The sequence below is a fragment of the Capsicum annuum genome, chromosome 10, assembly GCF_002878395.1.
Source record: "Capsicum annuum cultivar UCD-10X-F1 chromosome 10, UCD10Xv1.1, whole genome shotgun sequence".
In the NCBI taxonomy this organism is placed as follows: domain Eukaryota; kingdom Viridiplantae; phylum Streptophyta; class Magnoliopsida; order Solanales; family Solanaceae; genus Capsicum; species Capsicum annuum.
This window is the reverse complement of record NC_061120.1, coordinates 208,162,265-208,177,954: the sequence shown is the minus strand read 5'-3', so window position 1 is coordinate 208,177,954 and position 15,690 is coordinate 208,162,265. Positions and strand designations below refer to the sequence as shown.

The window sequence follows — 15,690 nt, the reverse complement described above, 5'->3', positions numbered from 1 at the left end:
AAGAATAAATAAAGAGAAATATAAATTAAGAATAACAAGAATAAATAGAAAGAAGAGAGAGACTTCTTTATTTCTCTTGAGAGATGAGAGATTATAAGATTGAGCATTATATCTTGATAGATCTTATCTATATTCTTGATAGACATTCACTATAACGTAACATTTATAATAGTATATTTTTTATTCTTAACTACATATTTAATAACGAAAGTTCAACAGCTATATCAAACTGATGCACTTTTTATTCATTTGCCCTCCAAAACATTTGTTATTTGCATCTTTCATGATATTGCTACTTCAGGAGCACATTGAGGCATACATATCTTTCAAAATATAATATATATTGCTACCACATTCACTTTACGAATGGAGCAAATTGTCATCTTTCAGACTTATTATATATTGCTACCACATTCGCTTCAAGAATGGAGCTTCTCAATGAGATATGTTTCATGACTTTTCATCAAAAAATCATTATTTGCCTTAGCCATCATTATATCAACATGGTGCATTGAGATTTAAACCCAACGTCTTATTCATATAAAGGCTTCCTATGCATAAATCGATGAAATATTTTTTTCATCATGGTGCATCGAAACTATAACTCGATGTCTTACCCTAAACTTAAATTCACCACCTTATCCTCAATTAATAGCACAATAGATCAAAGTAAAATAAAACTCGCTCAACAAGATACAAAAGTCCAGTGATGTCCGACTTCTTGTAGTTGGCAAATTTAAAGATAAAAAAGACATGAAAAAAAAGTCACTTCTGGTGGTCACTTTTCTTTTACCACACACACTGCCATAGATCGAGTAGGCAACTTTATTTCCAATAACAATATGATGAAAATATTAGATGAAGAATAAGTAAATGATTTTAATTACTTACCTGTGATGTGATGGACACCTCATTTTGAGACTCGTGCTGATAACGTGTTATGAAATATCACTTAAGAATAACAAGAATAAATAGAGAGAAATATAAATTAAGAATAACAATAAATAGAGAGAAGAGAGAGACTTCTTTATTTCTCTTGAGAGATGAGAGATTATAAGATTGGGCATTAGATCTTGATAGATCTTATCTATATTCTTGATAGATATTCACTATAATGTAAATACATTTATAACAATATACTTTTTATTCTTAACTACATATTTAATAATGAAAGTTCAACAGCTATATCAAACTGATGCCTTTTTTATCCATTTGCCTTCCAAAACATCCCAAAGCACAGCCAAATCATGCCTTTTACACTTTGTTTGGATTGTTGTTACAGATGTGTTCATCATCGATTCGATTTTGTGTATTGTTGATTCAGTTTATTAATTTGTAAACACCTTAAATTAATAAGATTTTTGTTATCGATTTTTAGTTAATTAATTTTTGAATTTTAATGGTTCGATCGATTTTTGATTTAGCTGATAAGAAAATATTCTTCTATTTTTTCTGCTTTCTCTTGTTTCATCTATTCATATGCACTATCTTCGTGCATAAAATTCTACAAGAAGTACAAGCAAAAATAAATTCATATAAGTTATTACTACATGAAATTTATTTTCTTTTTAGTTAAATAGCAAACTTGAATATTATACGCAATGCCATTGTGGCTACCCGTTATGCACATATTCTTTCTTTTTAATTTCTCCCATCTCAGCAAAATTGTCCATATCTATAATCTCAAAAATCTTACTATTCAAATTATTATTATTATTTTAGAAATTTAAATCTGCTCATGTGTTATAACTCGCAAATCATCAAGTTTGACTAAGAAAAATTTGGATGGAAGAAATTTCGTCGGACATCCGGTACACTAATTCAACTGCTAAGAAAGAACTAGGTGAGATTCAATTTCTGATCTCTCTTATAGAATACCGATGTTACACCAATTCAACCTAACTTTGCGAGTTTACTGAAATCATTACATATCAAAATATAAGAATTCGCGATCTCATATTTTATAGGAAGTAACTAAAAAGACTATCAAAGATGATATTAATGATATTAGTTCTACCTATATGAATAATTTCCTTCCCAACCTGCAACCATACAACCCCTTAGTTCATGCGCTGTAGTTGGCAATTCTAACTTAGTTTTCGAAATTCAAGCTAAATTCAATTATTTAAGACTGATATATTATATAGTTTAAAGGCGATTTAAACAAAATTTAAAACGAGCTAGAGCTTAGATTAACTAAAATTAATAGTAGTAGTCAATAGCTCAATATGCTTGAAATTATTAGAGGCTTTAATTTGGAACAATTAGGAAGTCAAAGTCGGACTACGTGCACCAAGAAGAATAAAGTGAGAAATTAATCACGTACAAAAATAATTAAAAAGAAAAAGTCGCTCAATTTGATATTCACGTTGAAATTCGATTAAATCTAATATCGTTCATTGCATGATTCATTTTTTGGGGGCATTGCTTTCAATAGAATTTGTTTGATTCTCAAGGCTCGAACCTACAACTTCCGATTAAGAGTGAAGAAATTTCAATCATCCCACCACAACTAATCCGTATTGATAGTAATAATGTGAGTTCGGAATCAAAATATGACATGAAACTAAAAAAAAGTATCAAAATATGTCATGTATTTAAAATGTGACCATAATATGCTTAACTCTCTTTTTAAAAGAGTTGTATGTATTATTTTTAATGGAAATTCAGAAACGGAGTTAAAATTTTAGAAAAGCACATAACTCTCTTTTTAAGGGAGTTATGCATTTTTTTTTACACAACTCACTAAAAAGGAGAGTTATATAATTAGAAGTTACATGACTCTCTTAAAAAGAGAGTCGTCCATTTTCTTCTAAGTGAGTTATGTAATAGAAATTACATAACTCTCTTTTTAAGTGAGTTATGCATTTTTTATTACATAATTCACTTAAAAAGAGAGTTTGAATATTCCAGAGAGTTTGTAACTCACTTATTTACAAAGAGTTAAATCGGACGCATCTCATGCATCAATAGACGGTACAAAGGAGACACAAGTTATTATTACATCATCTCATAATTATTTATTATATATTTACTTTATATTATGTACTTATGTGTAATTATTTTTTGCAGGATCCGATATATAAGAACAATTGTAAAAGAAAGCGTTGTGCTGATTCAGTAGTTGCTATTACAAGAAAATATCACAACGACGGGGACGATGATGCTCGTGGAGGGCTTAGACCATACACGTCGATACGATTTAGGGCTTGTGGCACGTAATTATGTTACTCATTTAATCATGAAATTAATTATTTGTTGTAAAACAATTCTCTGTAAACATCTTTTAAATTTTATTTTGTAAAATATAAACACAAAAACATTTCAATGAAAATGTAAAGTTATTATGATAGCTATACCTACAATTTTTACTCTTTATCAATGGATAGTTTTAACTCTTTGTAAATAAGTGAGTTACAAACTCTCCCGAATATTCAAACTTTCTTTTTAAGTGAGTTATGTAAAAAAAAATACATAACTCACTTTAAAAATGAGCTATGTAGAAGAAAATGGATGACTCTTTTTTTAAGAGAGTCATGTAACTTCTAATTATATAACGCTCATTTTTAGTGAGTTATGTTAAAAAAATACATAACTCCCTTAAAAAGAGAGTTATGCACTTTTCTAAAATTTTAATTTCATTTTTGAACTTTCGTTAAAAATAATACATATAAATAACTCTCTTAACAAGAGAGTTAAGCATATTATGATAATTTTTTAAATACATGACATATTTGATACTTTTTTTAAATTTTATGGTATATTTTGATTTCGAACTCTAATAATGTAAATAATTACTTATCAACATTCCAGAAGCAGTACAATTGGAAGCATCTTTTTGTACATTTTGATTTTTATTTTGCACAAAATATTGGCCGTGTATAGATTTGAAATCATAGTCAAGTTCTGTGCACCAAAAGAATAAAGAGAAAATTTTAATAATAATATATAGTAAATCTTTTCTTTCCAGAAGCAACAACGCACACACATGATTAATGTTGAATGCATATTGTTGATCAGGAAATTGGAGAACTCAGTAATTAAATATATTCTTCATGAATTAAAAGAGGGAGCCCAAAAAAAAAAAAAAAGGTTTTGAATAATTTCTCTCATATATTAATAAGGTTTTTTTTGGAGAGAAAAGACATAAAGTCACCCCTCAATTTGTTTGACTTTTTCAAAAATACACCTAAATTATACGAGCTATTATGATACAAGTACGACCACAAAGATAGATGTATGTGAGAGGGTAATGAACCCGAGATTTGGAGTGTACAAGCGAAGGACTTAAAACACACCAACCCGACCCTAATCTCACACTTGAATTGTAAAGAGGAGCCTTGGAACACAACAAGACAACCCCTACATTACACTTGAAGGGCACCTATCTCCAGAGGGATATTTTGGACATTTTAGCTTCTATTTTTGTAATGGCTATAAATAGAACCTTTTAGGATTTCATTCATTAGTTATTAATGATATTTTGAGAGTGTGTAACACTTTGTAAGACAAGTCCTCTCTTCTCTAAGAGGCAAATCCAAAATTAGGTAAACACCAAGTGTGGAATTACTTATGTTGTTTGTTCTTGACTTGGAACGTTGGGTGCTTGAGAGATTGAGGTCCCTCTTGTGTCCACGAATAGTGTAGGTGTTCTTATTACATGTTTCTAAGGGTTTAGGTGTTTGATACACATCCTAGTTCTTAGGCCTTGTAATAATATATGTCTCACTTTTTATTTTTATTTTTGTCGTTGTTATCTTGTGTAGTGGACTGTTTTGGATCCTTTATTGAATCTAAAACTTGTGTTATTGTTGTTCATCTTGTTCTTCACGTTATTGTTGTGTTGTTGGTTGTTTTGGTGTGAAATACATCATTTTTTATCTTGTATTCTTGTTGTATTTGTTGAATCCGAGAGTGGTTATCAAAGGGTTCTCTGTTCTTTGAACTTGTGGACTGTTTTGGTGTATGTTTTGTACCTTTTCTTGTATTTCCAAGTATTTATCATATCATATTACCCCCACAAAACTTACTGAAATCGTTGTAAATACACTATTTTGATCAAAATTTTACCTATGCGTGTAGACACGCAAAGGAGGCACGTGAGTGAAAAAAATTGTTGAACAAGCAAATTAAAAAATGTCGTGTATAATAAAAAGATTTCATTTTTTTATTTTGTATTTTAGTATTTTAGTATTTTTCTCCCTTCCTTTTCTATCCTTTTCTTTTGTTTCTTCCTCTCCATTAATCTCCATTACTGGTGTCTTATTTTTCTTCTTCCTCTTCTTCTCCATTAATAGAGTGATGGTAAATTTTATCGTGATCGATATTTATTTTTCAATAAAAATAATAAAGATACATAAAAAAAAGGCCGGTAAAAAGGATATGACATCTTCTTCTTGATAGGATTTTCAATTTTTAATTCAATAGTGATTTTGATTTTTCGATTTTAATTTGATTGGTGATGACTTGATGATAAATATGATGAATGTGATATCTTCAAATCTTCTTCTTGATAGGATTTTTAATTTTTAATTCAATAGCAATTTTAATTTTTTGATTTTAATTTGATGAATATTTTTACGGGATTCCTATCTACTAAAATTTTTACTTTTGTTTTCTTCAAATTAAGGACATAAGAGGGCTGGAAATAAGGAAAGCAAATGAGTTGAAGTATGAGCAAGATGAAGATGGAAGAAAAGGAAAGAGAAAAAAATAAAAAAGAATTAAAGTTAGAGAAAAAAAAAAGAATTAGAGTTAATAAAATAAGAAAAATACAAATGAAAATAAAAATAAATGTTTAACACGTGGCAAATTATAATTGATGCGTGATTGCATTCTTTTGTCTTGCAACTGATGGTGGCTAAAAAATGACATATTTATTTCATTTTAAAATTATTTAATAGGGTAATAGAACATTCATAAAGTTTAAGTGTCTACTTACAAATTCAGGATAACTTGAATGGATATTTGATGTCATTTCTCCTTTTTGAACGAATATTTTAAGAGCCATATTTAAAAGACGTACATAGCTCAATTGTAATAGAATCATATTTTGCGGGAAAAGGTGCGAATATACCCCTAAACTTTGATAAATGGTACAGAGATACTCTATGTCATACTTTAGGTACAAATATATCATTGTTGTTAATGAAAAGGTACGTATATACTCCTAAACTTTAATAAATGATACATATGTATCTTCCGTCATACTTTAGGTACAAATATACTCTTTCCATTAATGAAAAGATACATATATACCCCTGAACTTTGATAAATGGTATATATATTTCCTCATCATATTTTAGGCACAAATATACTCTTACCGTTAATGAAAAGGTACATATATACCCTTCTCACTAACGATAGGACACGTGTCACAATTTTTTTTCATTTGCTTTTTTTAATTTAATTTATCCTCACAATTTAACCCACAAATATATCCAAATAATAGTCCAAACCTGACCCGATCTAATCGAACCCTCAAGACGCATCTCATTCACTCATTCATTTTCTCTTTTTCTTTCTATTAGAACGGGTCGGGTTTGGGTTATTATTTGGATCAGGTTATGGGTTAAATTAGAATTATTTTAGTGTGGGGTTGAAATAAATTAAATTACAAAGGTCAAATGAACAGGATTGTAACACGTGTCTTGCTGTAAATGAGAAGAGTATATATGTATCTTTTCATTAATGCAAGGGTATATTTGTACCTAAAGTATGTCGGAGGATATATCTATATCATTTATCAAAGTTCAGGGGTATATATATATGTACCTTTTCATTAACGACAAGGGTATATTTGTACCTAAAATATGACAAAGGATATATCTGTACCATTTATTAAAATTTAAGGGTATATTCGTACCTTTTCCGATATTTTACCGGCTAATAACAAACAACTCGAGAGCAAAATATTGTTTGTTTAATAAAAGCAAAATAGCTCAGTGAACCTTTGTACTAGGTTTGATTTGTAAAGTGAATACTCCTACTTACACATTTGTTATCTGGACCCTTGAATCCATTTAAAAATAATTTCTTAAACCCATTGACCAGCCTTGCGTGGCATTTGTTTTGCTGACTCAGTAAAAATCCGTGATTTCACGCTCTCTAAAGCACGTGAAGTTGTGAATTACTTTAAAAAATAATTAAAATTTTTTTTTAAAAAAAGAAGCAGAAGTTCCAATTACAAAATGAAGCAAAAAAAGGAAGCAGCAGAACTTGTGAATTCCACCTTGTTTTATCCAACAAACTTCTCTACTGCATCTCCTTTCGTCAAATTGGTCACATATCTAACCGAAGATTGTCATACACATGAGGTGTTCAATGAAATTGCTCTATGAATGTATTTTAGTATGATGTTTCTGAAATGAGTGTGTTATTTTCGCCATGGAAATCCATTCTCGCTTGGCTCCTTTTCTAGTTTTCTGGCGAATGTAATTGGCTTTTTGAAATGTTTCTTCATTTTGTAGTATTCAGTTGACAATTACTAATTGTTTTGGTGAGTGTTAATAATAGCTCTGTAGAGAATTCTTCAGGAGATTATCATATGCCTGAAAGTTGCTTGATGAAATTCCTTAATGGATTTATTTGATTGTTATGATGCTTCTGAATTGAGTGTATGGTATAACATCCTAACTAGTAGTAATTGGATAAGTTCTTGCTCCACTCATCGGCAAATTAGCTGTTTGGGGGGAGTGGTAAAAGTTATTTTTTCTTACTTTTAATAAGTCTGCCAAAGTCAAAATACATATTGAGAATCGGCTTAATCTACTTAAAGAACACTTTTACATCTTGAGAAGGTTTAGAAATGGTTGTTGCTGCTCATCTTTTGAGCTTTTTAATTGGTCAGATATCTAACTGATGGATGCTGTGTCTCACCGATGGAGTCACCGGCCACGATGGTTGAATTATAGTTATGGTGGAACAGAGGAGGAGAGGGTGGAGGCTGGTTGGGGTTTACGCTGGTGGTAGGTGACGGCAGCATGCTGATGGGTTGTTGTCACACCGATAGCAGCGGTGGTGCGGCGGTGGAAATGGAGAAGAGAGAGTGGAGAGATAGAGAAGAGAGAAGATGGAGAAGAGAGAGCCAATGGCCACTACCATTTTAATTTAAATTTTTTAATTTTAATTCTCAATTTAAATTTTTTATTTTTTAAATATTTAATTTCCTATGTGGCAATGTAGTATTTAAAATAATGTGAAAGTTGATGTAAAATTTAATATAATATTTAAAAATAACGTGGCAGCTTATGTAGAAGCGAGTGTATTACACATACCAAAATAAGATTTAAAATATTGTTTTTTAATGAATTTTTAAGGGTTCAGATGATAAACAAAGAGTATTCATACTACAAAACGGACATAGTATAAGAATCCATCGAGCCATTTTGCCTTTAAAAAAATAAAAAAATCAAATACGCAAAGGTCCCCTAAACTTGTTATGGTGAATTTGAACTTTGTGACCCTAAGTTTATTCATAATCTTCAATAAAATAAAAGATAAATAAGGACAACTAATTATATAACTTGTAAGAATTAGTCTGATTCATGGCTCAAGCTAAGAAAGAGAATTCAATTTTCTCTTTTGCTCCTTCTGCTCAAATTCTTCTCGTCTAGTCACATCCTGCTATGCAATCGATTTTGTTGGTGTGCAAATATTTTTTTCAGATTGATAGTTGAAAAAAAAAATACATAAGAGGTGTGAAAATACTTTCAACTAATGTAAAAAAAAAAAAAAAATCATTTTCTAATACCTTGATTGTACAAAAAATTCCGAATATTTGATTTTGTAAAAAAAAAATCAATTTGGATATAATAAATGACATGCACTGAGAAATGTTGATGAATAATATTTAATAATAAGGATAAAATAAATAGAAAATGATAAACTATACATTAATTTTTTAAACTGATTCAATATATATTTTTAGTATAGTGAACTAGTAAAGTTTAACGAATGGAGTAATTAATACCCGCATAGTTAGATCGCATTTTAATGCTAATAGAGTACAATATTCAGCAACGAGATTGTTGGCTAGTACTATATAAGTTCATTATTTGTAGGCATCAAAATGAAAATATTTATTTAGGCTTGCAATCGGAACTCCACGGTAAAAAAAAAATATTGAAATTATTTTGGCATACGAAAACACATTTTTGGTACGTAGAAGGAAATACTTGTGTAAGATTGCTCGTATAAATCATGTAAACAGATACGAAAAACATTTTGTACAACAAAAAATTTGTTGGTGGATAGATTCTGCAATACGTAATCCGAATTAGTTGAGGTTCAAATGCAGGTATGAGACACTCGATGAGAAATCAAATAAAAAGAGGAAAAATAACATAAACATACACCTTAACGTACCATATTTACACAAATCTCCACTCCTATAGGCTATAAAGTAATTACAAAAATTTCAACTACTTATGTATCTCCGTTGAATATTGTATCGAAAGTTAATTATGTATCCTTACAAAGAAACAAATGTATCTTCATTGGATGTATGAGGAATTAAAATTTTGTGTAACAAATGTATCTTCATTGGATGTATCAGAAATTAAAATTTTCAGTAATCATACAAAATATTCAAATATTTGTGTCATTTGCCCCCCCGCCCCCAAAACAAACATTTTGCATGGCAAAACGGCTAAAAAAGATGATATTTTGTTGAGGGTGGGATTTGAACCCACGCCCGTTTGGACTAGAACCTTAAACTGGCGCCTTAGACCAACTCGGCCATCTCAATTCTTGTTCGACAGCTTATCTTGTTTATTATTTTATCTAAAAGAAAATACTATTTTAGTTTCTTTTAATTGTGAATATTGGAAAAACTAACTAAAATTTTTGATATGTTTCACATTAACACTTAGAAGTTGATGTTCTGAAATGCAGAACGCATAAAATTCAGATCTTGAGTCCGAATTTGCTTATCGCTTATACATTCTTAGATAAATTTTAGACGATAAAAACATCTTTAATTTGATTTAAGATGAGAAGAAAGTTTCGAAATGACTACTAATTCGCTTCATTTTACTAACATTAATTTGGAATTTTGTTCATCTATCATGTTATTGGGACTATATTTTGTCTTTCGTAGACTATACTCTAAAATCTAATATGAAAAATCAAATATGCAATGTATGCATTGAGGAAAAAAAATTAGCATGCATGGTACGTTGAATCTCTTTAATTTCCAACCTATTTTCTTTACGTAGGAAAATTCTTTCGCCCATGTATTTTTCCATGTTGAAGCAATTCTAGAAAGCGGTGAAAAAAAAAAACTCATACGTTCATGAGTATAAAGTTCCTTCAATTGTAGAGATACATGTGACGCCTCTGACAGAGGGCAGATTGATGATGGTGGATCTAGTAGGATTGATATAGGAAAAGAAAAATCATTTGTAGATATAAGAGGGTGTACTGATGATGGTGGGTCTAGTAGAATTGACATGACTTCCACGATGGCATGACAAACTTTTGAAGATAAATTGTACATGATATTGTAGCTAGCTAGGTGAATCTCACATCGAAATAACGGAAGAGAGAAAAGTGAAAAGATTTATAAGACATAACTCAAGTTCACGTGATAATACATTCTTTTGTAGTTCGATATGGCAATAGCTAATAACCCAAAAGATAAATTCATGCAAGTCTAGATCCAAAGCGAACAATACGTGTCATGAATTTGGATCGTGACAATACAGTTATCTATGTTACAAACTTAATGGTCAACGCTTGACACGGTCTTTTAAAGTCATTTTTGGTCCTGTATCAGTTTTGACTTTTAGCAAATATTTTAATTTTAAAGAATACTTTGTTTTCTAAAAAGGATTAATTATTAATTTGAGAATGAACATTCTCAAAAAATTCAAACCCCATCGAGTGTTCAACGTTAATAGAGTAATGGAATTCACCAAACCAAGTACTATCTTAGAAAAGTATTTTATTCCACTAACAAATCCAATATTCATATTCATATTCATATTAAATGCCCTTTTACTTTTCTCGAAGTTCATTTTATGGCACCTTAGAATTTGAAGTTTGGTAAATTGTAAATGGAAGTCGCCCTAATTTTATTTTCTTTCAACATATTTTTAGCGGAGAGGTTAGAAGTAGCAAGAGTTTATACTAGTGATATAAATAGGCAGAAAGAAAAAGAAATGTGAAAGCTGGGTGATTAGATAAGATATGACTTAATTTCGCTTACTAAGGACATGATTTTACGTAAAAAGTATAAAGATCAATATTTATGATATAAGATTAGTAGATAACGAGTGCGATATGAGAACTCGATCTTCCCGCTAACCATCAACGGTTACTAACTATACAGCTTTGACTAGTCAATGCTTATGTCAAGCAAAAAATAATTTCATTTATAAGCGTTGGGAATGAATTAGTTCTTAGAAAGAAGCATTAGTGGACTTATTTGATGTGAATTCAACTTAATCATATTAATAAATTTTGAATAATAATTGATTTACCAAAATGACTATATAAAATGAACTACTTGACACGTATCTGAATTTATTGATCGATGGGTTTGGAAAATGTCTTTCTTGAATTTTAAGCATAAATTGCATCCATAGTATTGACTGGTAAGTAGCAATAACAAGAACAACAACATAATACTTAGTAAAATTTCTTAAATAAAATTTGAGTTCATACAAACTTTATATTCTTATCCCGTAGAGATGGAGAGGCGATTTCCGAAGGAAGTAAAGATTTTTTATTTTTTTTTAGTGGCATTATTCTTGTTTTCATCATGTGAGTTTTGCCAACTCCTTTTAATGCCGTTCTATCTAAATTATATTCTTGCTAGCTATTTATATAACTCCCTTCTCCTTCACTACTATTTTATATTCCCCTTATCTTCTTCAACCTTTACCTAATTACTTTCTTTCAACTATAGATCCCTCACATAATTAGAAAAAGAAGAAGATTAATCCTAATGAAGACTATGATGATTAATTTATCTCGTATTTCATTTTTCATTACACTGCTACTAATTTCCCAAGCAATATATGCACGTCTTCTGCCTACAAGTTATCGAGGTACTTAATAACAGATAATTTCTGTCGCTAAATATTAAATGTTTAATAGTTAATTTTATTAGACAATGGATTATCAAAAAATTCTTGTTATATGTAGTCTATTTAGCAACAGATTAGCAACGAACATCGTAGCGAATTCTTGATTTTTTTATTTTTCTTTTTCTAGTTCCTTTACCTAATTTGTGAAGTTTGTGATTAAAGGTCCAAAAATGGAGCTGCTATACATAAATTTTCCTTAATGATTATTATGCTATTTTCCTTAATGATTCTTATGCTTTTCACAGATACTAACCGGAAGATTGAAGTTAATGGGATTATTCATTCAATTTCCACACAAGAAAACTTCAATAACGTAAGTCCTTTTTTCCAACTTCGGTTTAGCGTCAATATCATTTCAGTGTGTATGTGAATATTCAAGTTTCCATTAGTTTTGTTTAAAGATAGATTGGAAAAAAAAGGATAGCCGGGTGCATTAAAATATTTACTATGCACAGGGTTTGAGAAAGGATCCGATCATAAAAATCTATTATACATAATTTTTATATTTCTGCTTGAGACTCTTTTCAAGGCTTGACCTCGTCGCCCAATGCATTAAAACTTCCGCTATACGCAGACATATGTTGCCTTACCTTTTATATTTCTGCTAGAGGCTGTTTCCAAGGCTTGAAATTTGTGACCTCCCGATCACATGGCAGCAACTTTGCCGGTTACTCCAAACTCTCCTTCTTTGTTCAAAGATAGAATTAAATAAATAAAAGGGTGATCTTTCTGAAGTCTTTTAAGCTTTTAAAAAGATAGAATACATCGTCAGGCTCCTCTACTTGGCACCTCAATTAGCGTACGGGTGTGTCATTTTGATATTTTTTGTACAATCAGAAACAATATATGATATACATGTATTACACGCATCGGTGATGTGTAAAATGACAAATAATACAATGACATTTGTTTTTCTCCAAAATAAATTTTAAATAATTAATTTAATTTTTAAAAAAAAACAATCAAAAAATACCCCCCCTCCCCCCTTCCAAAAAAAAAATCTGCTTCTCTAATACCCCAACCCTAAATAATTTTCGCTGCAATTCCCCCTCCCCTAGGGTTGGGCATGGTATGGTATGGTACGGTATTTAAAACTTCGGTACGATAATTTTGATATTTGGTTTTTAAAAACATTATACCATTATCATACCATATTAATTTGGTATGGTTCGATATTTTGACGTTTGGTTTCGGTATTTTGCGGTATGGTAATCGGTAACCATAATTTGTACAACTTTGACAATATATAATCATATACTAGAGTTTTATTACTTTGACTTTTCAAAAGCACGCCTTAATTGTATCATAAATACACATTATACATGTAGAAATATTGAAAAAGAAGTACAAACAATTCTTTTTGTTAGTCATTTACACAAAAAAGACATTCCAATCAAGATAGAATAACGAAAGTTTTAATGTCTAAACATTTTTATACTAATACTAAGTATTACATTTGTGTGTGTATATATATACATATACATATATATATGTATGTACATATATATATATATACATATATATATGTATATATATATGTGTGTGTATATATATATATATATAATTTACTTATGTAATTATATATATTTCAGTATGTCATTTGTAAATATCGAATACCATATCATATATCAAAAAAAATTAAAATGTATACCATATACCATACCAAATTATGATAATTCAGTATATATATCATACCATGCCCACCCCATCCTCCTCCCGCTCATCTTCTCCAAGGTACCCACCCCACACCCAAATTTTTGCTGCAACTCCAAAATCAGCTTCTCCAATACCTTATCCTTAAATTATAGTCGTTGCAATACTCTCCAATACCCCACCTCCAAAATTGTCTTCTCCAACCTTCTCCCTAAATCTCTAAACCCTCCAATTTCAGTTCTTCAGAATTTATAGTTGTTGTTCTTTGTGTAAATCTCGTCGAATCTGTTTTAAGAGCATTTAAGGTATTAGTTAATGAATTGAAGCTTAAGACTTCAAGAACCAACAGAACTCCATTGATAGTCATTAATGAAGCTTGAATTCAAAGTTTGAATTTTTGTAAATCAGCATCAATCAAAATTATTATTATAGCAATAGATTAGGAATGTCTTGTGGAGTTTATACATAAAATTAAGTTTTTTTTCTTTAATTTTGAAGTTGTTTTTGAGTGAATTTTAAATGTAAATTTTTTGCTTCTTTTTCAAAATGAAACATGTGCATTTTTAATGCTTGAAAAGAAAAGAAAAGATTAAAAAAATGGTGTTAATTATTAATCTTCACAAACTTCTAAATGTGTATTCAATTTTTAAATCTCTTTTAATAATTTTTATCATTAACTAAGCTTAAGATTGATAAAAATGATGGATAAAAATGAGGAAGAAGGTATAAAATTAATGAAGATGAGTTAATATATTGTTTGTGGCTTAATTCGGATGCCACATCAGCCGAAAAAGGGCTTCCACGCCCGCTCATGTAGGTGTAATACACTCATCATACCAACTCAGTAAAATATGTCAAAATGACACACCCGTACGCTACTTGAAGTGTTAAAAGTAAAGAACATTCACTTGGGGTGTCAAAGTAAAAGATGACGTTAAATTGAAGAGCATGGCGATATATTCTGCTTGAAAAAAATAAAAGGAAGAAGAAAGCAAGCCTCACATGAGGGGTAGATTATCATTTATCCAATAAATTTTATCCTCCATTTAAGATTTGACCATAGATTTTTGGATTAGGTTTTCAAAACAAAATTTGAAAACTTTGTCTGTACATAAAATTTGATCAGTTTTTAAAAATTTATCTTCAAAAGATTTCAGGTTCCAAAAACAGGCATACCAGGTTTTGAGTAAAATTTCACTTTTACTTATAAAACTTTAAATTATTTTCAAGTAAAATGCATGTTCAAACATAACTTCAATTTTCAAAAATCATTTTTCAATATAACTTTTTTTAAAAAAAGTCAAATTTCAACTATATCTATGTCCAAACGCTAGCTTGAAAGTTTTGACCAGATGATCACACACCTTAACGAATCAAACTTTGGTTGGATATCATCCCTTTTTAGCAGTGTTATTTTTTGATATTGTTCTTTATGGTTCTTGAACAGCTCATGGGGTTGGAGGAATGTGAAGACAAAGATGAAGTTTGTTTAAACAGAAGGATGATAGCTGAGGTTCACTTGGATTACATATATACTCAAAATAAACCTAAGCCTTAAAGAGGGATCAGTAGAGATTTTAACTATAGATTCAACTAGAAAATTTGTCTACATGTAGAAGTTAAGATATGAAAATGTATACCAAGAAAAGTATTTAAATTAATTTATCATAAGATATGTACTATTAGTCTATTAATAATATGTTCATGAGCTATGAATGAGAAGTGACAAACTTTAATTACTCCTTTCTACCATCTCACTAGTGGTGAAATTTCCTATGCTTAATATCTGCCAATATTTTTAAGCCTTTTATATATATATATATATATATATATATATATATATATATATAATAACATCAACTTAATTTAAACTTGATTAGTTTCATTTATAAATTCAACATTCACCTCTTCAAACTTGTAAAATACATATTTCATAGTTACTTAT

General features: G+C 29.7%; 1 protein-coding gene and 1 long non-coding RNA gene across 2 annotated transcripts; both read left to right on the top strand.

The window, feature by feature from the left end:
- Window positions 1-7,158: 7,158 nt before the first annotated feature.
- LOC124887641 lies at window positions 7,159-8,240 on the top strand. Its single transcript, XR_007045434.1, has 2 exons — window positions 7,159-7,316; window positions 7,850-8,240. It is a non-coding gene; the product is annotated as an uncharacterized LOC124887641 (long non-coding RNA).
- A 3,590-nt stretch (window positions 8,241-11,830) lies between these two features.
- LOC107845098 (putative phytosulfokines 6) lies at window positions 11,831-15,484 on the top strand. The gene is made up of 3 exons (XM_016689361.2): window positions 11,831-12,053; window positions 12,338-12,405; window positions 15,193-15,484. Exons 1-3 carry the CDS (start codon window positions 11,951-11,953, stop codon window positions 15,301-15,303), a joined length of 282 nt encoding a protein of 93 aa, XP_016544847.1. The 5' UTR covers window positions 11,831-11,950; the 3' UTR covers window positions 15,304-15,484.
- Window positions 15,485-15,690: the final 206 nt, after the last annotated feature.